Here is a 23,213-nt window from a genome sequence, read left to right as displayed (position 1 = left end):
GGTGTGTCAATTATATTTTAAATTATAGCTCATTTTATTTGCCTATAATTTGAAAATTCTCATGGATTATTTAATCATTTATACAAGTTTACTTACATTTAATCATTTATGCAAGTACATTTGTAAGACTTCATTTCTATGTTACATAAGTAACTATAGAGCTAAAATTATGCTGAGCTATTCCAATAAAAAGAAAAATTGAACAGTTCACATATTTGCAAATATCTGGTATAATGTTGGAACATCTAGATGTTAGCTCCATCCTTCATCTTTAATCCAAATATCTTTTTTCTTTATTACTTTATTATGTAAATAAAACCTCATTTTAGTTGTCATATTTAGAAATCAGTGTAAGAGAATGTTTGAAACCTAAGTTTTCGATACTCTGAACATAAACCATTTATTGAACACTTCAGATCAGCTTTATCCAATAACCATAACCAACCAAAAATTAAATGGAGAAAAGATAAGGAAGGGAGTTAAATCACATCATTTTAAATGCATATTCTAAGTCATGGTTTCCAAAACTTACCGGGCTTACAAATAAATATCTGCATTAGCCTGATTAACGCTTACCTTAACTTTTACATAGAAATTTCTTTTTAAACATTTTTTAATGTTTTTTATTTATTTTTAAGAGACAGAGACCGCGTGATCAGGGGAGGGTCAGAGACAGAGAGAGACACAGAATCTGAAATAGGCTCCAGGTTCTGAGCTGTCAGCACAGAGCCCAATGCGGGACTTGAACCCACAAACTGTGAGATTATGACCTGAGCCAAAGTCGGACACTTAACTAATTGAGCGACCCAGGCACCCCTGGGAAAACATTCCAATGCCATAAATAATTGCATTTTTCTAAACCATAATAACCTGCATCCAATTCATTTGGAAGTGCTACTCTAGCTCAGAACTGGTAAAGACTAAAGTAACACTTGTATTTATTTTAAAAAATAGTAAAAATTGAAAAACTATAGCAAATTTCACCACACACGGTTGATACCAAGTTTCACTACCTACATCACAGAAGATTAGACAGTTTATAAATCAAATAGGCTTATATCAAGATTTCTTTCATGTTTCTGACAAATTAGCTTTATAAGATATATCTAATATTCACCTAAATTGTTTCCAGATAGACATAGTTCTCTTTCCAAGAAATTAGTCTTGTTTTTTTCTCTTCAAATACTAATAAAAATTTTCAGCATCAAAAATATACCTGTACCTGAAATAGTCTCAGCACTCTGGTGCAGAAAATATCAAACTTTTTTATTGAATACATACTTTTTTTTTTTTTTCTCCAGGCAGGTTACAAAGTTAACTGTCACCTGTTTTGTTCTGTTTGTATAGTTATATTTATGTGATCATGTACAGATCATTATCTTACCATTTTGAGGCAAAATTCAAATTTCACGATAGTAACACAATAATGGTTAACATTTATTGGTGTTTTTTTGGTATTACATATGTACTTTTATGGGCTTTGACCTATTAAATACTCATAACAACCCTATTATCACCATCCCTTTTAATATATACGTGGGGAAGGTAAGGCACAAAGAACTTAAATAACTTACCTAAGATTATGCAACTAAAAAGTGCAAAAGTGGAGATTTGAACCTGGATTTTCTGATTCTGCCTGATATTGCTTCTAAAATATTTATTTTTCTGTGTTTTTTCTTTGGTAAGTGAAGGACAGCATGAGTAGTTACTTGAAACTAACTTGTGTCTGTTCTCCAATTGTTCTTTTACAGTTTATTCCCATGCCAGTGCTCTATGGAGTGTTTCTTTATATGGGGGCTTCATCTCTAAAGGGAATTCAGGTAAACTGCTTACAGTAAACGATGCACATCTGTGATGACTTATCTTAAGTCTATTGATGCTGGATCTTGTGGTAGCTAAGAGAATGACATCATCTGACAAGCAGCTTTCAGACTGTAATTAAATTTCTTCAGACCGGTTCCTAACTTTAAGGACTTTTGTTTACCATAAGTTATATTAAAACTATATAATGTTTAGACTTCACAACCCTCTTAGAAAACTAATGACAGTATATTTCAAAATATATCCAAATGCTTTTAATCTTTGATACTGTAATCATGTGTATGGAGCAGAAAAGAAGAACTGTATGCACAAAGATGTTCATTGTAACACATACTATCAAAATATTGGAAATAACCCAATTATCCATCAGCAGTAAAATAATTAAGTGGTCTATGGTACAGTCATTTAAAATCGGTAATTATGATGGCCATAAAAGGAACATGATCCAAATGCTTATGGCTTAAGAATCCAAAGCAAAAAAGTAGGAAAACAAGATGTACCTACCAGAGATTTATAAAGCCATGAGTGTGAATGGACCAGAGAGGAAGGTAGAGAAATAAAAACAATTTATTAAGACAGTAAGATCCTGGGTGATTTTTTCCCTCTTTTTATGCTTGTTTTTCTATTCTTATTAAATTATATTTATAAGATTCTTTTTCTTTAATTAAACTAAAAATAAACGTACAGGGTAAGGCCATTTCAAGGTATAAAGGAAAATTTAGTTAAGTATTGGTTAAATACACATAGCTCTATGAATTGTCTATTGCATAACAAGTTACAGTTAACTTAGTGGCTTTAAACAACAAACATTTATTATGTCACTTTTGTGTGGATCCTGAATTTGGGAGCAGATTAGCTGGGCGCTCCTAGCTCCGGTGTCTCACGCGGCTGCTGTCAGGATGTGGAAAGGGCTGCAGGCGTCTGGAAGCTTGATTAGGACTGGAGGCCCTGCGTCCAGGAAGGCTGGTCACACAGGTGTGGGAAGAGGCATCGGCCCCTCCCTGGCTGTGGGCAGGGTGCCCGAGGTGGTGGTGGTGGTGGTGGTGCCGCTGCCTCTGCCGCACAGGCCTCTCCGCAGGAGACTTTAAGTGCCCTCATGACCCGGAAGCTAACTTCCATCAGCGTGAGCAACCCAAAAGAGAGTGAGGGTGAAGTCACTGTGCCTTTTGGCTTAGTTTCCAAAGTCACACATGGCCACTTCCGTTTTTTTTCCTGTTTGGTAGGGGTGAGTCCTTATATCCAGTTTGCACACGTGGAGGGAAATTAGACTCCATCTCTTGAAGAAACTAGTGTAGAGGAATTTGTGGACACATTTTAAAATGACCACAATTGTATTGTAAATCTTTGCAGAGGTGGTTAGCAAATTATTTGTGCTTATGATACTCTAATGGTTTGAATAGTGTTCCCCCAAATTCATGCCCACCTGGAAACTCAGGATGTGACCTTATTTGAAACTAGAGTCCTTGAGGATGGATTAGTTATGGACCTCAAGATGAGCTCATCGTCATCCTAAATCCAGTGACTGGCGTCCTTCTAAGAAGAGAAGACATAGACTCAGGGAAGAATGACATGCAAAAGACAGAGACAGATTTCTTACGTTTCCCTTTGAATTATCCTATAACTTAACATGACTGATCTGAAGCACTACAGTTTTCTTGAAAGGAGACTAATTTTGAAGACTCTTTATTATAAAATAAATGCATTTACTTTTTGTTGACCAAAAGGAATACAAAAATTGCTGCTTTTTCTGTGACACAGCCAGTCTCATTGCTGTTCAAATACATGAAAGAAAAGTCACCTGACTCTTATGAATTTGTCAAACTGACACATGCTAATGGAGGACAGGGTGCTGGATGGCAAGCTGTGGTTCAATGGTAGAACCACATTCTGGAGAATGTGAGAAGAGAGAAGGTGGAGAAATTGAAATAGATAATTCATCACTCACAGGTCCTGGAGGAAGTACCCGGCATCCCTTAAGGGGCCACGTGAGGAAGTCAAAGCAGAGTACAGACAGAGAAAGAATCAAGACTGGACCACATGCCTTTATTTGGATATGTATGTAGATAAAGTGCTATGGGTTTCCTAAGGCTGATTGATCAATTCAGATAAAAAGAGCAGGGTTTTGGGAAGCCCCACGGGGGTCTTGTCTAAGGAGCACACAAAGGGAAGGCCATGGGAGTTAGGGGAGAGTGTTGATTGTAAGGACATTTGGGGGAGTCTTCTCAGAAACTTACATCTACTTGTTAATCTGCTAGCTGTTACCTAGGGCATGTGTTTACATGGGGGGCTAGTGTCAGTTCGGGTGACCACAGGCTGCTTAGGCAAACAAAACAGATGCTGAGGCAGCAATACCATGGGAGTAGCTACATTCTTGACACTGGGGGACAGGCAGCACAGAAACTCTCTTCCTGAATGAAAAACCAGTTTCTGACTTTGGGAGAAGAAAAAGCACTTTAGCCTTAGGAAAGTACTGGATGTCAGAACAGACACAAAACTTCAATACAAAGTCATTGAAAAATCACTGGACACTCAAAATAGATACTGTGACTGTTCTTCCTGACACTGGGTGACATTTACCTGGGAGAGGGAAATGGTTGAGAAGCATTATGCATTTAAATATTCTTCACATTAGATTTAAGTTGCTCATTTATAATTTCATGTATGAAAAACGTAATTTGAACGAATTGGTTTGCTAAGGCAGATAGTGAAGAGTACTGAAGAGGTTTTGTTTATTTGTTTTACTGTTGGTTTTTTTTTTTTTTTTTGCCTTTGGCAAAAGTTCCATGAGTACTAATTTCATCTGTAAGTGAAAAGTATTTATTATTAGGCCCCAGGCTCACATAAATACAGCAGCAGAAGTTTAAGAAACAAAGTAAAGTCATTTTGATAGGTTTCAACAGATTTTTTTCCTCCTAACTCCACTCACATGATTTTATACCCATGAGGTTTAGAACTAAACAAGAATGTCAAGTTTTGGAATTATTTGGGGTGTGAATCTCTCAAATGAAAATTGAGGAAAACATTAGCAAAGGCCCATGAGAAAAGTATAATGAATTTTAAATTGCACAAATGAAACAGCAAGCAGGGCCTCACACTGAGAAACAGTTAGTGAAACTTTAAGTGAACCCTGACCCCAGGAAGTTGAAATTCCTATATGGGCTAGCTGGACGGGGGGATGGAATATTGATATTAGGGCAAGAGAAAAGCCAAATGCAAAACTCAGGATACATGTGTCATGATTATCGTTACCAACACCAGAAGCATGTTAATTAGTAACCCTATATGTTAAGGGAACCTATATGCTACCTGTTTGGCAATATTATGAAACATATTATCTAGGCTTCTCACTGTGCAACATGGCAGAGAAAACAGATCACAGTGTTCTTATGAATGCTGTTTCTATACTCAGATATATAACCACATCTATATTCATTCCAACACTTCAGGAATCCAAAGTAAAGCAAATGTGCCATTTAAACAATAACAATGGAAGCACCCACACACTGAGGAACACTTATGCAATAACAGCTTCACAAATGGAGAAATGATAGCTGGGAAAAACAAGCTCTATAGAAACTGAAACATTCAGTTATAAGCCAGAGGATTTTACTTTATTTCCTCCCTTTTCCCACCTCCACCAATCACCAAATTTTGTTTAATGACATGCAATTTAAAGAGAGATTTAGGAGATCGAAGTAAGAGCTAATGATATATTTGGGGACAATACGGAGAAGGATGAACCAAGAAAAAGAAATTCAGCACTTGGTACTTGGCTTAGAAGGTTTCCAATAAATGATTTTAGAAGGTATTAATGAATATAAATAAATGCATGAACAGTGGATGAACTAACCTACATATATGATTCTGGCTTAGATGACTGAGGGAAGAAAGGTTGTGCCAAAAGTCAAGGAATGGAGAAGAAAAGATGGATTTATGTTGAGTTTGAGATTCCTATTATATATATATAGGCGAATTTGGGCTGGAAAACAAAAGGATGTCTGACCCTGACATTTGACTTGGTGGATACTTGTCCCTTGGCATATTAATTTATGAATACCTGATGAGAATTGCTTACAACTTTTTCATAAATTAGCTAAGAGATAAGAGCCAATATCATTCCTTTCAAGATGCGTAATAGATTTTACTGTAGAAATGTTATGAAATAGAACCAACAGTGATTGAAACACCATTTTCTAAATAATCACTTCTTGTTGGAAACATTGGAAACTGCAAAAATTGGCCTGAGAAAAAGTAAACAAAATGCTCCACATAAAATAAAACTAACCTGCAGTAAAATGTTAGTAATTAAAATGTGAGTGAAGATTGAAGCTTCTTGTGAACATTTTATATATAAAATTTGGGAAAATTTGCGTTGGTACATGAAAAGGACCTCAAAATCAAAATTGTAACAATAATATTAGATAGTCCAAAAATACTTATACTATCTTCATGGTAGGATTTAAACAGACCTAACGTTGTTCCAGATGAAAATAATTTTAAGAAAATACGATTGAAATAATTGTAAATGGTTTGACAGTGAACAAAAGAAATTGATCAAGAAATCAAATTAAAGTTTGCTCTGGAAAATACTTTGTTAACCGTAGTTCATCTAGGTTAAGTCTTTGCGGCTGAGGTGTTTGTGTTTCTACAGACAACCTCAAAACCTTGCTGGGAGTCAAAGTGTCAAGGCCAAAACAGCAGAATCAAAACATCCTACTCAGCAGCAGGATCTGGGTCGAGAGAGAGACAGACCTAGGTCTAGGAGTCTCTAATAAGCATGTGAAAGTTGAAGCCTTGGAAATGAATGAGCTCTTTGAGGAGCAGACAGAACTTGGCAGTCAAGGAAGCCCTGGACAAAGGGGGCAAACCAAAGCAAGCACTTTGTGATGTGATAGAGATAAAGGATGATGATTTTCTTTTGTCTCTCAAGGCCATACTCTTCCAAATAGCGACATTTAGCATTGACTTTGATATTTTTAAACTCTTCTAAGTTATAGCCTGTCTCAATATGCAAGAAAATGTGGAATAATATGGAACTGAAATTGTGCCTTTCAGAGTGTACGCGTGGCAACCCCATTGCCCTGATGCCCAGGTGTCAACTTAAGTGTGATCCAGATGCACCATATTTTGGACCCTATTGAACATTTACTTGTCCTACTTGTATTGTTGTCTTTAAAAAGAAATTTAGTCTGTTTATCTTTTAGTTCTTTGATAGAATAAAGCTCTTCTGGATGCCTGCAAAACATCAGCCAGATTTTATATACCTAAGGCACGTACCACTTCGAAAAGTCCATCTTTTCACAGTTATTCAGATGAGTTGCCTTGGCCTTTTGTGGATAATAAAAGTTTCAAGAGCTGCTATTGTCTTTCCCATGATGGTATGAAACTTTTAAGTCAACTTTTTTTTTCTCCTCCTCTGATTTTCTGCTTTGGAAACACATAAAGCTGAAATTGGAACAATAGAGTCATTTTGAACTATTATTGGAAACCATGACACAAACTTGAGTTACTGAAGCTAGGGACTAAGATAGAATTTGAGATTATATATGAATTTCAGTGATTCATATTAGTTTTGTCTCTCTCATTCTGAATATTCATAGTGATTTGAATTAATTGAAGTTAGGTAGAAAAATGTAAACTTTGAAAATGTAGCACTAAAGATAAAGTACTAGCAAATCTGAACAACTAGGTGATTTTAAAATTAAATTTTATTAAATATTTCAGATAAATTTCAAATGCTTCCAAAAATATAGTGAATTTGAATTACTGTAAATAAAATATTATCAGCATAGATAAGGATGGTTTAATGTTCATTAAAATAATGCAAATTATTAATTACATCTATCTAAGGAAATGGTCCAATATATTTTGTAGGGTTTTTTTAAATGGCCTCTTTAAGTGACTCCTTTATTGGGTAAAATCAGAACTATTTACTATTCTGGAGATGTGGTAAGAAATGGAACTGAAGGATGCAAAAGTCCAATGTCTGATACACACATGCCTTCAAGTATCACTGTAATCTAAATTGTGTCATTCTTAATCTAAATTGACTTGTTTCCACCAAGAACCAAAGTGACATCTTCCATTTTAATTTTTTCCCTGTTTTAAAACTACTTTATTATTTACTTCAGGTGTTAGCTCTGGTATTTGTGAGAAAATTGATGGACTTTCTGTTTACAAAACGGGAACTCAGCTGGTTGGATGATTTAATGCCCGAGAGTAAGAAAAAGAAACTAGAAGATGCTGAAAAAGAAGTAAGTTGGAGCAAAATCAATATCTTATAAAGAGAACAAAAAGGAGCACTTGCATAGTAACAGCTCTTTGCAAAATTAATCCTGTGTTTATCTTTAGATAGTTAGCAGGTACTAACAACCACAGGTGGATTATTAATGTTTGGAGGGTTAGTGTTTAAAATCATAAAGTTGAAACATGAGCACAGACCTTACATGAGAAAACCAAACTCTAGTGAAATCAGCAAACACTTTGTACATCATTATCCTCCAATTTGTAAACTTTGCTTTTCTGTTTCCTGCCTTGTGGAGGGCAGAACCTTACGGATGCTTAACTATTTCCAAGTTATGGTCCTGCAATGACTGCTTTTTGGTTGAATATGTGAGATGGAAAAAAAGAGACATTATTTCTGTTGATATTTTTCTAAGGAACAAAGTTTTAATGGAAAAATACTAATTCTAGTTCAAAGACTTAGGTTTTTTTTGAAACAGTTTACATGCTTACGTTGAACTGATATGGTTATAAAGTGATTTAAGACTGAGTAAATGTAGTTTGAGAGAGTTTTGGGATTTAATTACTTTCTTGGTCCACTGATTTATTCTATTTTGCTTCACGTGTTAAAACTATTTTAGGTTTTATGGCATATTTAAAGTTCATATGTAAGTCTGGGTCTCTTGAAGGCTAGTAATCATAACATTAGAAAATATTTTCTATAAAAGCTACATGTAAAAGTATACATGAAAAAAATGACCAGCATTCTATTTACCAGAATGATTGAGCCCATAGACTGTAAAACATAAGAACAAAATGTCCATTACTTTCATCTAGAAAGAAAATATTTGGTAAGAATTCTGTTATTTTTTCCACCATTTCCTCTTCTATTAGGCAATCAGTAAACATACTCAGTTTCCTGTCTATAGGATAGTTTCTCAAGTCATGGATATATTCCTCTCTCCTTGGGAGAATTTGTTTGCAAACATTTCAATGGTTTTAATTTTTTCTCAGTCATTAGCTGAAGTCATACTAGGCCACAACATCTGATGAAATTTCTGTTCAGGTGTTTTTACAAATATAGGCTGCATTATGTGTGACTTTATTTTCCATGGTGTCCTATTGCTGACAATGGCTCTCTGCTTCAAAGATTGATCACAATGATGTGTCTTAATTTTGCATGATTATTTTAGTTTTTCCAAATAATGTAGAATGAATACTTAGAATCATACTTCTAGAAACATTAATGCAACTTTAACATATCATGTAATAAAGTTATCATTTTCTTAAGTTTTCTTTTTGGTATGTTCTTATTTAATTATAAGAGATTAAAAATTTTTTTTAATGTTTATTTGTTTTTGAGAGACAGAGAGAGACAGAGCATGAGAAGGGGAGGGGCAGAGAGAGAGAGGGAGACTAGAATCTGAAGCAGGCTCCAGGCTCTGACTTGTCAGCCCAGAGCCCAATGTGAGGCTTGAACCCATGAATTGTGAAATCATGACCCGAGCCATAGTTGGATGCTTAACTGGCTGAGCTACCCACATGTTCCTAATTATGACAGATTTGCTTTTTAAGTTTATTTATTTGTTTTGAGAGAGAGACAAGAGTGCAAGTAGGGGAGGGGCAGAGAGAGAGGGAAAGAGAGAATCTCAAGCAGGCTCTGCACTGTTAGCACAGAGCAATTCAGGAGCTTGATCTCACAAACCATGAGATCATGACCTGAGCTGAGATTAAGAGTCAGATGTTTAACCTACTGAGCTATCCAGATGCCCCTAACTATGAGAGATTTTTAAAAATAATGCCTTAACTATAGTGTTGAATTTTGGGGCTTTAATAAAGGTTTGGTCTCCTCCTCAGATATCATTCAAGAAAAATAAGACAGAATTCAATATAAATTAAATGTAAATAAGATGGACACTGGAATAAAAAAATTCAGAAGGCTTAGATTATCCACACTTTATTGCTGTAATTAAAATTATTCAGCTTATTCTCTAAAACAACACCCAAGAAAGTTTAAATTCCAAAGAAGACGATTTTGAATATAAAACATTGACCATGAGCTTCCTCTCAGTGTTTCTGATAATGAGAATACTGTTAGGTATGCTAAGGCAGTAACTTCTAAATGCAGTTTTGCTTTACTTTCCTGCTTTGATTTCCTGCTCAAATGTCTCTACTGCTTCCATAGAAGTTAGCAACAGCCCCAACCATAGAATCATCCTTTTCACAGCATACTCCTTAGCATTATATAATATATTATATATATTATCTTTAGTATTCTTTCCTTTTGTCATTTAAAGAAAATTTTAGATTCTCCCTTAATATGTCTGTGAAACAGGGAAAACCAAATTTGGTAGTTGTCATAAGGTTAGTAGACGCTCTCATTTCCGCTGCTCAGACCGCTCCTGTGGCTGGATATGGATGGTATGCTATATGTATGTGTACCAGATGTCCATTTTGGAATTTATTAATCTCAGATAGACAGAGACCCTATTTAATAAGCTTCCAACTTTTTTACGTTACAGGCCCACTGTACTCCAATGGATGTTTACTATTTTTTTGATTATGAAGATACACATTTTAGAAGTAATCAAATATTACTAAATTTCCTAGAATCCATATCTTCCAAAAGGATACAGAAATAGGTTAAAGATTTATTGAGGCAAATTTACCCTTGCATTCTTCAGATCGGAGTATGAGAAAAAGTGGGAGAAATGCCCTACAATACAGTAATCAGGAAGATTTACAGACCTTTAAAGCCTCAAATAGATCAATATGATGATGCTTTTATGTGAATCTCAGTGCATGGAAAGAAACAAGAGAATCAATAATACAGTGAAGAAATAATGCATCATTTAATTATATTAAAATATTCTGACCAATGCAAAGAAGGGTAATTTTCCATCCAACAAGTGGAGAGAGAAAAGGATGTTTAAAGATACTCACTTTCTAACTTGAAATTAGTTACTAAACGTGTATGATCAGTATAGAGAACGGGAAGATGTTAGGAAGGATTTAAGAAGGATTTAATCAACGTAAATTCTGGTTGATTTTCTATTTGGTCACCTACATCTCGGTATTTCATTTTCTTGAGGCTATGGCCTCCACGGAAGGATCTGATCTCCTTACTGTGGCATCTTATACCAAGGCCCAGCCTTCCAAGAAATTGTGCATTCAGGTGGTAAACGGACAAGTTCTCCAGAAATGCTGCATTTCTGCAATTGCTCAAATTAATTGAGTAACTTTGATTGTGATCTGGAAAGATGGTAAATAGCAGAAAACGTTCAGCTCCCTGAGACTCGAATTTAAACTAGGCTCACCTTTTGTCCTTTTGATGATAGTTACAAGCTTGTACCTTTATACTCTAGGGTTTTCTTATCAGTAGCCCGCTTATGGTCTTATGGCACTGAGAAAACATTAGTTTGACCTTAAAATTCAATAATGAGTTAAGCAGAATAAATAGCTACACAGGCCAGTCCAAGGTCGCAGAGCTTCTGTTCCAAATTTTCATGTACTTCATGCATATGCATATGCATATGCTTCAGTTTTTAGAAAGAAAGGATTATAATCAGGATAGAAATGAATATTGGAACCCTGACATTTTGCACATTGCTCTGTGTAAAGGGAAGACTGCAGAATCAAATTCTGGATGTCCAAATGTGCTCAGAGTACCAACATGCCTTCCTTTCTACTTAAATATTCTCTAGGACATTGTACACATTTGACAAAAGGGCTGCTGTTAAAAGCAGAAAGCCCCAGCAGAAGGTTTGTTCCTGGCTGGGGGCAGAAGGGAGTTCATGTTAGATAATTCTGGAAACCCAGCTCTGGGCAGTGATCATGATATTGACACTCCTTGGTTTACGGGGGGTTCACTCTAACATATATGCTCTCTATGAAGAAGGATCACGAGCAAGGCCAAGAAGATGCAAAAACAAACTAAGAACAAGTGCAATGAAACAAATTACAGAGCAGGTGTTACTGCTAAGAAAGATGAGAATTGGTTGTGGGTTTGGAATGCATGGCCCAATTATTACACAGGCAAATGTTATTTCTAATTGAATCTTAGAGTGAGGCAAGCATGTTCTTCTTCCTCAAGCAGTGGCTTTCAAAGTGTCGTCCTAGGACCTCTGCTGCATCAGCTAACACCTGGCAACTTAATAGAAATGCAAATTCTTGGACCATACTCCAGACATATTGAATCAAAACTCTGCAGATAGGCCCACAAATCTGTGTTAACAAGACCTCCGGGTCATTCTGCCGCATGCTAAAATTTGAGTTAAGACCTTTTCTAAAACCACAGTATCTGTTTCTCCAGAATAATAATCTTCTAAATCCAAGACTACTCTATCAAAATTTCTGAATTTTATAATAATTTAGATAAGCCACTTAGAGATACTAAATCAAATAATCTGATGAAAAACATATTGCATCCAATTATTTATATAAATTCTATGTAGACTATTTAGCTTTAGCTTTCATTGCTAAAGTGAGTAGTTGTATGTACTGGCTCTTCTATCTGTTGGAAATTTTTATACATAACTCTTAGGAACATCAAATTTTATGTTTTTCAGAGTGATATGTGTGTATGTGTGTATGTGTAATGTTTGTAGCATTATCTATGCTATTAGTACAAAAAAGAAAATGGTCTGACACATGTTCTTAGAATTTATTTTCCTTTTGGATAAAATAAAGGGGTCAGACCTCATCACTAAAGTTGCTTCCATTTTTTTGAGATCTATGAATTCTAAAATTATTGAATATTTTCTCTACTATGCTAGCCATTGTTGTGAACATTGGCTCTCTGCTTGTTTGTACTTGGAGCTACTTGGGGGTTCCAACAGAGATACAGACTTTACATGAGAAGTGGATAGAGTAACAGATGCTACCTATTTCACTAAAGGTAGAGGGTTTGTCATGACATACAAATTATTTTTTATGCTATCACAAAACATAAATCATATTCCCATATCCTACTAAATCAAAGCACACCGCATTTTAACTCCAGTCTTATTCTCCATTCACCACAGGGCTTTGGCTCAGGCCCAGCTGGTTGCTCATTGTCATACGGACACGTCTTATTTATTTTACTTTTTATTCTTGGCCTACACTGTTTGTAGAGTTTCTTCCTTTCTTCTGCTAAACTGATCACATAAGATTGGCCCAGATACTACTTCCTCTCTTCCTGTATTTTTTTTTTTTTTTTTTTTACAATTATCCTTCTCATCCTCTGAGAGTAGAGTGGATGTCTTTTCATTGCTGTATCATGGATACCTAGCAGACTACTGTCCTGTAGATTATGCTTACTGCATATTTGATAAATGGATTCATGAATAGCTCCTGGATTATCCACTGTGTGCCTAGCACATAATGCATGCTCAGTAAATGTTTGAGTGCTATTAATTAGATTCAAGTTTTTTTTAACCCTCAGTTTCCCTGCCTTTTACCAGATATAGCATTAACTATCCTTCAGTTACTTAGTATCCGAAAAATGCTTTGACTATCTTAATGAATAGATGGCATTCAAATCACAGCCTGAGTAGTCCTTTAGTCAAACTGGCAAAACCCTTCAGATGTCCTTGGGCAAACTCTGATCATCATCCTTTAACATCTTCACCATGTTGTAGAACTCAGCATCTTTTTTGAGGGACCCTGTGTAAACGAAGTGCTGAATGAAACTCATTTTAAGGTTCTTCTGACTTAGAAAGTGATGGATGCCCAGTTAGCTTTGTGCGCTCACTCTCTTTTCCTGTATGGTTGAGATAAACTAGGTTGTCATTGTCGTGACGGCCAATGCCTGATTTGACTGTTCCTCCCCAGAAAGTCTCAAATTTTTGGCTTCCTCACAGCGCTGCCTGGGATGCAGCCGGCCCTCCGTCCCTGAGCTCTGGGGCCCACCCAGCTTCCTTCTGGCACTGAAGGCAGCGGCTGCTTTGCCACCCTTCTCTTCAGATAAGCATGGCTTGGAAATGCTATCTTTAGAGGTGATGAGTTTTTGTTTGGATAGAATTATGACTAGTATAAAGCCCACACATGCTAACAAGCCACAGAGTGCAAAATAATTATTGAAAGCAATTTGAGAGAAAAGTGGAAAATCATCTGAGGAAAAAACAAAATTGTTCCCAAAGCTTTGGTCCAATTTTTTGCTGTTACGTTGGATCTTGAGCCTTCGTTTTCTGCTGCCAGGTAACCTAAGCACTGATGACACTGTTGTTCTATTCTGCTTTTGGAATTTTACCCTTTGTTAAACTTTTCGACATGCCTTCTTTGATTCTGGGTTAGTCAGAAAACTTACTGTATACTGAGCTTACCTTTCAGTGGACAACCAAGGAGACAATTGCATTTTGTTTGTATCTTGGTTTTACTTAAATAGCATTTGGGAACCCTGAATGTTTTCTCTTTATGTCTCTCTGTGTGCATTAAGGTAAAGTTTTCTAAAGAAAAAGTGAACTTTTTTTACCTGCAAGAATACATAGCCTCTGTCCATGGCCTCAGTGTTGTGCATATAAGTTAATATGACATATGTATCGTGTTCCAAATATAGTGACTAACCCATTTGCAAGGCATGCCTTATTCTAGGCAGCAGATTAACTCTGCTCCAATGCCAAAATGTGTAGTTTCAAACCAACGGTACTGTTTATTCATTTTGAATTAGTCTTAATAGTCTTTCCAATGACGAGAGAGATAGGCTTAATACACAATAATAAAGTAGATCAGATGAGTCTTAAAAGAAAAAATATTCCTGAGTAACAAGAGAGAAAGAATAGGATTAGTTCCTGTAACATAAAGGGGCAACAGACACGCGCCATTGGCTCCACAGAGTATAAATGTAACATAGGGTTTTCGATTGGGGGTGAGGGCAGGAACTTATAAGGAGAGAAGTAGCAGAGTCATGCACTCTCGGCCCCTCCATTATCACACAGCAGAGGTGAGGCATAGATATCTGTTTGCAGTGTAGATAAGGTCCCAGCAGAAGGGAGCGTGCCATGGTCAGTAGATTGGAGGTGTACAGAGAGCATTCCAAGAGTGAAAATGAGACCCACCCCCACATTACATTTCATATTCATAGGTTAGCTGAATAGGCTCTAGATAGAAAACCCTGTTTCTTTAAGTAACAAGAAATATGACAAGGGCCCTTTAGACTAGGCAGCATGTAAATTGAGGTCGAGGTCTGTATATTGAGGATGAGTTTGGAACAGCCTTGGCTGCAAGAAATGACATCAGCCAAAGATCAAGTCTTTCTGGAAGCTGATTTAGATCAGCCAAGCTACTGCTAAGCCTCCAGGCCCATCCTGTTTTCTCTCTTCAGTTCCCATGTGGTCAAGAAATCATCTAGCTCTTCATCTCTAACTTAAAATTCCATTTTTAATTTTTTTAATGTTTTATTTACTTTTGAGAGAGAGAGAGAGAGAAACAGCGTGAGCAGGGGAAGGTCAAAGTGAGAGGGAGACACAGAATTTGAAGATAGGCTCCAGGTTCTGAGCTACCTGTCAACATAGAACCTCATGTGGGGCTCGAACCCACAAACCATGAGATCATGACCTGAGCCAAAGTCAGACACTTAACCGACTGAGCCACCCAGGTGCCCCTTAAAATTCCATTCCTATATTATGCAGCCACAAAAAAGGAATAAGATCTTGCCATTTGGGACAACATGGATGGACCTAGAGGATAATATACTAAGTAATATAAGTCAGACTAAGAAAGACAAATGCCATATGATTTTACTCATATGTGGAGTCTAAAACACAAAACAAATGAATACACAAAAAGCAGAGTTAGCTATAAATACAGGGAACAAACTGATGGTTGCCAGAGGGAAGGGGTAGGGGATGGGCAAAATAAGTCAGGGGGAGTGGAAGATACAGACTTCCGGTTATGGAATGAATAAGTCTCGGGATAAAAGGCACAGTGTAGGGAGCACAGTCCCTGGTGCTGTAACGGTGTTGTGTGGTGGCAGGTGGCAGCTACGCTTGTGAGCGCGTCATAGCAGGGGTGTAGGGGCTCTGAATCACTGTGTGTACGCTTGAAACTAGCATAGCATTGTGTGTCAACCATACTCAAATTTAAAAAAACATACAATAAAATAAATAAAATTCCATGTTTGGACTTAGAACCAATGATTCTAACATCTTCAAATGTTCCCAAATTGTTCTCTGAACTTAAGCATTACTAATTGACTCATTTGAAAAATAAATGCATTAACTAGAAGCTATAATGTATGAATAAATAGAATATTTTTAGTGGATGGAAAGAGGTTCATAACATCATCAAAAAATAAAGCAGGACATTTAATTTAATTTTCTTTTATTATTTTTTATTATTTATTTATTTTTTGAGAAAATGAGAGTGCAAGCAGGGGAGGGGCAGAGAGGGAGGCACAGGATCTGAAGCAGGTTCCAGGCTCTGAGCTGTCAGCACAGAGCCTGCCATGGGGCTCGAACCCACGAACCATGAGATTATGACCAGAGCCGAAGTCAGACGCTTAACTGACTGAGCCACCCAGGTGCCCCTAAACCAGGATATTTTAATAAGGTAGCATAAGATTATCATAAAGATATGCTTTTAAAGTGTTATATGGGGCGCCTGGGTGGCTCAGTCGATTAAGCAGCCGGCTTCGGCTCAGGTCATGATCTCATGGTTCATGGGTTCAAGCCCCGCATCAGGCTCTGTGCTGACAGCTCAGAGCCTGGAGCCTGCTTCAGATTCTGTGTCTCCCTCTCTCTCTGCCCTTCCCCTGCTTGTGCTGTCTCTCTCTGTCTCTCAAAAATAAATAAAAGACATAAAATTTAAAGTGTTATATATGAAGAAATAAGTATGAAATGTTTCTACTCATTGGGAAAAGTAGGATATTGTCATTGTAAGAAGAAATCTGAGGCAAAACGGAAGCCCGAGGTGTGTCTAGTGGAAAGCACACCTGTGGTTTGGTCCGTTCGGGAAGACATCTGTCTCTTTCCAGATCTCTAGAGCAGGAATTCTCAAAGTGTAGTCCCTGAGCCAGCATAGTCAGCATCACCTGGAAAGTTTCTAGAACTGCACATTCTTGGGCCTTACTGCAGACCCACTGAATCGGAGACTTTGAGGTGGGCCTAGCAATCTGTATATTTTTAAAGCCCCCTCTGTGATTGTGATGTAAAACAAAGTTTGAGAACCACCACTCTAAATACATCCTCATTCCCTTCTAACAGCGTTCTGGGAATGTAATGCACACTTAATAACAACGAAAGCAATTACCCCTACTCTTTTCCTTTTAAAATGTAGATTATTTTTAAAAATCTGCTTGGAAATTAACCACGTTTTACATTGAGTGACATGAAGGAGATTGTTGTTAGCATTCAAATTACTTTGTGGTAGGAGACTCTTATTAATTACTTATGTTCTTGGTAGCTGATACTTTATTGAAAGGACCTGTGCTAGCATTAATAAATGCAAACAAAGTGGAAGGTCCTGAGGTTAATGAGATAGTGAAACATTAATCTGTGTTTCTTCTTTAATGTAAAATGGAGATTCATCAGGTTCACTTTATATATTTTGCATTTGTCTTTGCAGGAAGAACAAAGTATGCTAGCGATGGAAGATGAGGGCACAGTGCAGCTCCCACTGGAAGGGCACTATAGGTAAGACCCCCGGAGAAGCTCCGCACTTTGTGTCATGGAACGTGTCATTATATACTTTACTTAAGAATGTCGAACTGTGTGCATTCCCACAGAGGTTTGTAGGAGCTGTGTTAGAATAGAAAGAAATGAAAGCAAGAATTAGATTACCCTGTCCGAGTACTAAGTTCTGACACTGATAGCTGGGTTGAGTACAGCCAAGTAGCCAAAAAAGAAGGGGGGCGAGGAACTGTTGTCTGAAGTCTTTTCTTCTCATATTTTACAATGTATACAAAAGCTCTCTTTCATATCCTCTAAAAGTAGCAATTGAAGACAGGTCAAGATTCAGTTCCAGAATAAATCAGCTAGGCAGTCACTAAATTCATCACTGGTACATGTTTGAATACTGAGAGGTTATCCCTCAAAAATGGCACTTCCAAAGAGAAGATCTATTTCCGGAGTTTAAGGATTCACTTGTCCCAGTCATTTTAGGAAATATTTATGTAACTCTCCAAAATATGCTAATCTTTTTTATGCACAAAGACATAGCAAAAGAATGCAAACTGCTAGGAGTTATAATAAAAGCTTATAAAAGTATTTGGCCAAAAATACGTATATATCTATAGATATCAAAGCACTTACAGATAATTTAAGACCATGCCAATAAAAAAGCAGAGAAAAGTTTTCCCTGAGGAAGGAGTTTATCATCGTATTTTCCAAAAACAGTTGGAAAAATCTTCTAGATCTTCAGGGTCTGACTGTAAAGTCACATTACCTAGGTTTAAAAAATATAATAATCAGGGGCGCCTGGATGGCTCAGCCGGTTGAGCGTCCGGCTGCGGCTCAGGTCATGATCTCATGGTTCATGGGATTGAGCCCCACATCAGGCTCTGTGCTAACAGCTAGCTCAGAGCCTGGAGCTTGTCTTCAGATTCTGTGTCTCCCTCTCTCTGACCCTTCCCTGCTCTTGCTGTCTCTCTCTCTCTCTCTCTCTCTCTCTCAAAAATAAGTAAAACATTAAAAAAATTTTTTTAAATAAAAATATAACTATCTACCATGTAAGCATGAGAAGGCATTTTATCTTTTTCGAAACAGTATTTAAGTTTTAAAATCCTCTTGATTGTTTCATTGAATCAATGTATTCCAGCATGTATTTTGTAGAAACTTAGTCTCATGTGGTACTCCTCTCAAAAGGATTCTTTGGTTAGGTAAATTTCCATACTGCATTTCCATTTGGAGATTCATCGTGCACAGTGACCTATTGAAGAATCTATGTAGTGCTGTATATTTTTTTAAGTTTCATTTTCTTTAATCAGCAATTTTTTTTTTAAGTTTATGTTTATTTATTTTGAGAGAGAGAGCAAGCAAGTGGGGGAAGGGCAGAGAGAGAGGGAGACAGAACCCCAAGCACTCTCCACTCCTTGAGCACAGAGCCCAATAAACTCACGAACCCTGAGACCATGACCTGAAGTTAAGAGTCAGACACTTAACCGACTGAGCCACCCAAGCTCCCCAGTTTTCTGAACTCTTCTACTTGTAAGGCTCTTTGTCACATGATATTGTAAAAACCATGAATTCCGTATGACATTCTTTTGGAAACTGGTTGATCTCATGCTTTGAGTTACTAAGGGCTGCTGGATTTGAGAAACTAAAAAGAACACATGTCCAGACTGGGAAGGGAGGGACCCTGTGAGACCCAAGGTTTTGCTCCAGACCTTTGGTGTCACTTTAAAAACATCTAATTTGTTGCCCTCTGTGAACAACCACGAATGAGGGTCATGTGAGGTCAGCCGAGGATTTCTGTGGAACATGTTTTGTTTTTTTTTTCACAGCAGGGTATCTTTTCCTTGTGTGGAAAGAAGAGTGCTGTTTTCTCACTTGAAACTTTCTTTGACTTGGCCTATGATTTATCTCTGCTTCTATTTGGTTGTGTTTCTAGCAACTGGGAATATTCTAGAGAATTCTGGACATCACCTATAACTGGTGCCATTTTAAAGTGCAAACAAAGCACCCAGCGTGGTACCTACCTTGATATATTTCTAGTCATTTGGAAAGATTTCTGCCAAATACAGACTGCCTTCATTTTATTCAACCAATATTTATTGAGAGGGCACCAAGTATAAGGCTCTGTTTGAATCCTGGGGGAACAGTAGCAGATGAATGGTCAAGAATCCTCATCCTCATAAACTTATATTCAAGTAGAATAGAGGTAGGGAGAGACAAAAGATAAACAAGTAACATAGTATAGTATTTTAGAGGGTGAAAAGTGCAATGGAAACAAAAAGCAAAAAAGGATGAGGGGTACTATGAGTGGATGGAAGTAGAGGTTTTATTTTTTTAAGTTAGTTTATTTATTTTGAGAGGAGGTCGAGGAGAGAGAGCATGAGGGGGGAGGGGCAGAGAGAGCGAGAGAATCCCAAGCAGACTCCACACTGTCAGTGCAAACCTGATGTAGGGCTTGAACTCACAAATGGAGAGATCATGACCTGAGCTGAAATCAAGAGTTGGACGCTTAACTGACTGAGCCACCCAGGTGGCCCAGAAATTTTAAATAGAGTAGTCAGCAAAGGCCTGAGTAGGTGATATTTAAACAAAGGAGGGAAAGAGTTGTACCATATGAAGGAACATTATAGGCAGAAGGAAGGACAAATACAAGACCCTGAGGCAACAGCAAACCTAGGAGTTCCAGAACAGTCAGGAGATCACTGCTTGTGGCCAGAGCAGAAGGGGCAGGGCTGTAATGGCAGGAGGTGAACTTGGAGGGTGAGGGCAGGGACAGAGCCTATCAGGTTTTCACTCTCTCTCTTCTCTTAATGTTTATTTATTTATTTATTTTGAGAGGGGAGGGGAAGGGGGAGAGGCAGAAAGAGGGAGACTGAGAATCCCAAGCAGGCTGCACACCGTCAGCACAAAGCGCGATGTGGGGTTCGAACTCACAAACTGCAAGGTCATGACCTGAGCTGAAACCAAGAGTCAGGTGCTTAACTCACCGAGCCACCCCCGTGCCCTTGCCAGGCTTCTGAGTGTGTGGGAGCCACTGCAGAGTCTGAGCAGGAGACTAAAGCTGACCTGCTCCGCTACGAGTGTGGGTGCAAGAGCCCCAGCACAAACACCCGGAAACTCATCTCTGTAATTTGAAGCAAAGTAGGAAAACTGTAGCCCAAACCAGTGTCTACATAACTAGGATCTTTTGTTGAGATTTTTGTTTTTCATAGGTTTTAAAAAATAATTGAGAGAACTATTTAATACTTCTTAACTATGAAAACTACTACACAAAGGTACAAGACTCTCCTATATTTAGTTTCTGTCACTAGATAACTGCAGTTACTTGTTTGTTTTTTATTTCATTTTGGGTAAACTATCTAGAGATGATCCATCTGTGATCAATATCTCTGATGAAATGTCAAAGACTGCCTTGTGGAGGAACCTTCTGATGACTGCCGATAACTCAAAAGATAAGGAGTCAAGCTTTCCTTCTAAAAGGTTTGGATTCCAAAATTATGTGGATTTGCACTGATCCCAGTCATTTTATGACATGACTCTGTTAGGGAAAGAATAGTATTGGTTTCCATTGAATTTAGGTCTAAAATATTTCAGAAAATTCCTTTTTAAAGTAGGGGAAATTGTAATTGGCACATTTTTTGGTATGTTTTTCAACATCTCCCTTTCAGATTAAAAGCTTACTCCAGAACTGTGACAGTGGGGAGAAATGGTCCTGTAAATGAGTCCCAAGTCACGGCACTTTTGGACATTCTTTTAGCTCTACTCTTTGGCAGTAAGAGTCCATTATATTCCCTCATCACCCACTTCCCAGGACTCTCTTAGGTACTTGCCTACAGTCTGCACTCCCCCATTGTTTTTTCTTAAGCCCCACAGGCGCATGTGATGGTGGTTTTGTACTTAGTATATTTCCAAGTACTTAGTATATTTCTAGGCCCCTATTCCAACCCCCTGAAAATCTTCCCTAACTTCCTTACTCTAAAACTTTCAGCTCCAGAAAGTTCTATGCATTCTTATTTCTCTGTACGCAAACAACTCCTATAGTTGTAGAGGCTAAGTTGTAAATGCATGCTGGGGGAAGAGCGTGTCCTTAAATATGAGGAGTCATCACAGGGTTTCCAACTGAATTTTTCAGAATTTATAAGAATTCAAACCATCCAGTCTTCTTAGATGCTGATCTGAAGAAAAATCTCTATGTTATGCTAATAGCTCTTCTTATTAAAGAGTGATCGAGGGATTTGGGACAGTGTTTAATTATTAAGTTCCTTTATTTTCATGACCTTAAATTAACTTTTTCTACTTAATTTTTATATTACATTTTTGTCATAAGCTCCCCTTCCTAATCACTCTAGAAGCTGATTCCCCAAAGGTAAGACCCTCTCCCTCAAACCTATTCCTTGGTTGTTTTTCCTGTGTTAAATGGTGTCTTCTAGAAACCTGGTCAGCCTATGTTCTCTGTGTGAGTTTTGGGGAGGCAAAAGGCATGGAGAGTCTTGGGCTTAGATCCAGTATCGGACTGAGTGTTTCTGGTGTTCCTATAACTACTCAGCTCTTTAAGGAGGTTTGAAGCTTGAGTGAACTTTTTTTCCTACATGACTTATACAAATGCATCATATATAAATCAACAAATCTCACAGAGCCGTATTTAGTAATGACATCAAATTTCTATATTGGAAAAAAGAAAATTTATCCCTTGAATTAAGAAATTGCAAAGCTGGGAGCTTCCATTTATGCACCACATGCTTCCAAACCTGCAAGCTTTATCTAGCTTCATGAGAAATATTTGGAAACATGGGCTCAGAAAAGATGATACATTAGACTTACAGAATATCTCTTGTTGCTGGTTTTTGTCACCCCAAAATGGCATGCTGCTTCAGTGTCATCTCTCTCCCAAAAAGACAAACAGTGGATGTGCGGAGTCTTCATCCCAGAACTCTGGAACTAGTTCTCTCTCTCTCTCTCTCTCTCTCTCTCTCTCTCTCTCCCTCCCTCCCTCCCTCCCTCCCTCCCCCTCCCCCTCCCTCCCCCCTCTTCCTCCCCCTCCCCTCCTTCCCTCCCCCTTCCTCCCTTCCTCTCTCTTTCTTCCTCCCTCTCTCTCCCTCTGACAACTACCTCTAATGCTTACCCCAAAGGAGGTTAATACTACTCAGTCATCTCCCTCAAAGACTTTTGATTGATGTTTTCTGTCTTTTAACAGGGTTTAAAATCTTCATGTATTTCTTTGCTTGGCTCAAACTGAAGTAATATTTTATTCTAAAACATGCTTTATCTTCCTTCCCCAAAGATCCCTGCTACAGTCTGATAGAGTCATCCTCACAGTAATTCTGTTTTGGTCTTGGAAGAAAATCAGAATTATGAGAAGGGTAATTTCTTAAACCCATTGGAAATATGTGCTTGTGGACTCATTCACATTAAAAATATGGCATTTCTCTGATTTTTTTAAAAATGGGAACTCCAGGTTTATGAGCTCAAAATAAAATGCCAGCCACGAGAATATGTAGAAAATTTGAGACAACCAACTTATAGACTGCTTTTCTTCCTGTACTAAATGGAGTCATTGTACAACCTCTTTCTCTCCTTTTC

General features: G+C 37.6%; 1 protein-coding gene across 5 annotated transcripts in view; it reads left to right on the top strand.

The window, feature by feature from the left end:
- The window catches only part of SLC4A10 (solute carrier family 4 member 10), a 293,603-nt gene that overhangs the window by 264,536 nt on the left and 5,854 nt on the right, over window positions 1–23,213 (top strand). For 4 of the 5 annotated variants that reach the window (XM_029934489.1, XM_029934488.1, XM_029934490.1 and 1 more), the window contains 5 exons: window positions 1,752–1,820; window positions 7,026–7,199; window positions 7,953–8,075; window positions 17,587–17,654; window positions 20,997–21,113. In XM_029934489.1, the coding sequence (XP_029790349.1) occupies window positions 1,752–1,820; window positions 7,026–7,199; window positions 7,953–8,075; window positions 17,587–17,654; window positions 20,997–21,113 (551 nt within the window). The remainder of the gene's footprint in view (window positions 1–1,751; window positions 1,821–7,025; window positions 7,200–7,952; window positions 8,076–17,586; window positions 17,655–20,996; window positions 21,114–23,213) is intronic. The other variant, XM_029934491.1, reaches the window with a different exon arrangement.

The sequence above is a fragment of the Suricata suricatta genome, chromosome 3, assembly GCF_006229205.1.
Source record: "Suricata suricatta isolate VVHF042 chromosome 3, meerkat_22Aug2017_6uvM2_HiC, whole genome shotgun sequence".
NCBI classification, from domain to species: domain Eukaryota; kingdom Metazoa; phylum Chordata; class Mammalia; order Carnivora; family Herpestidae; genus Suricata; species Suricata suricatta.
The sequence above is the reverse complement of the archived record's forward strand: the minus strand, read 5'-3'. Positions and strand labels throughout refer to the sequence as shown.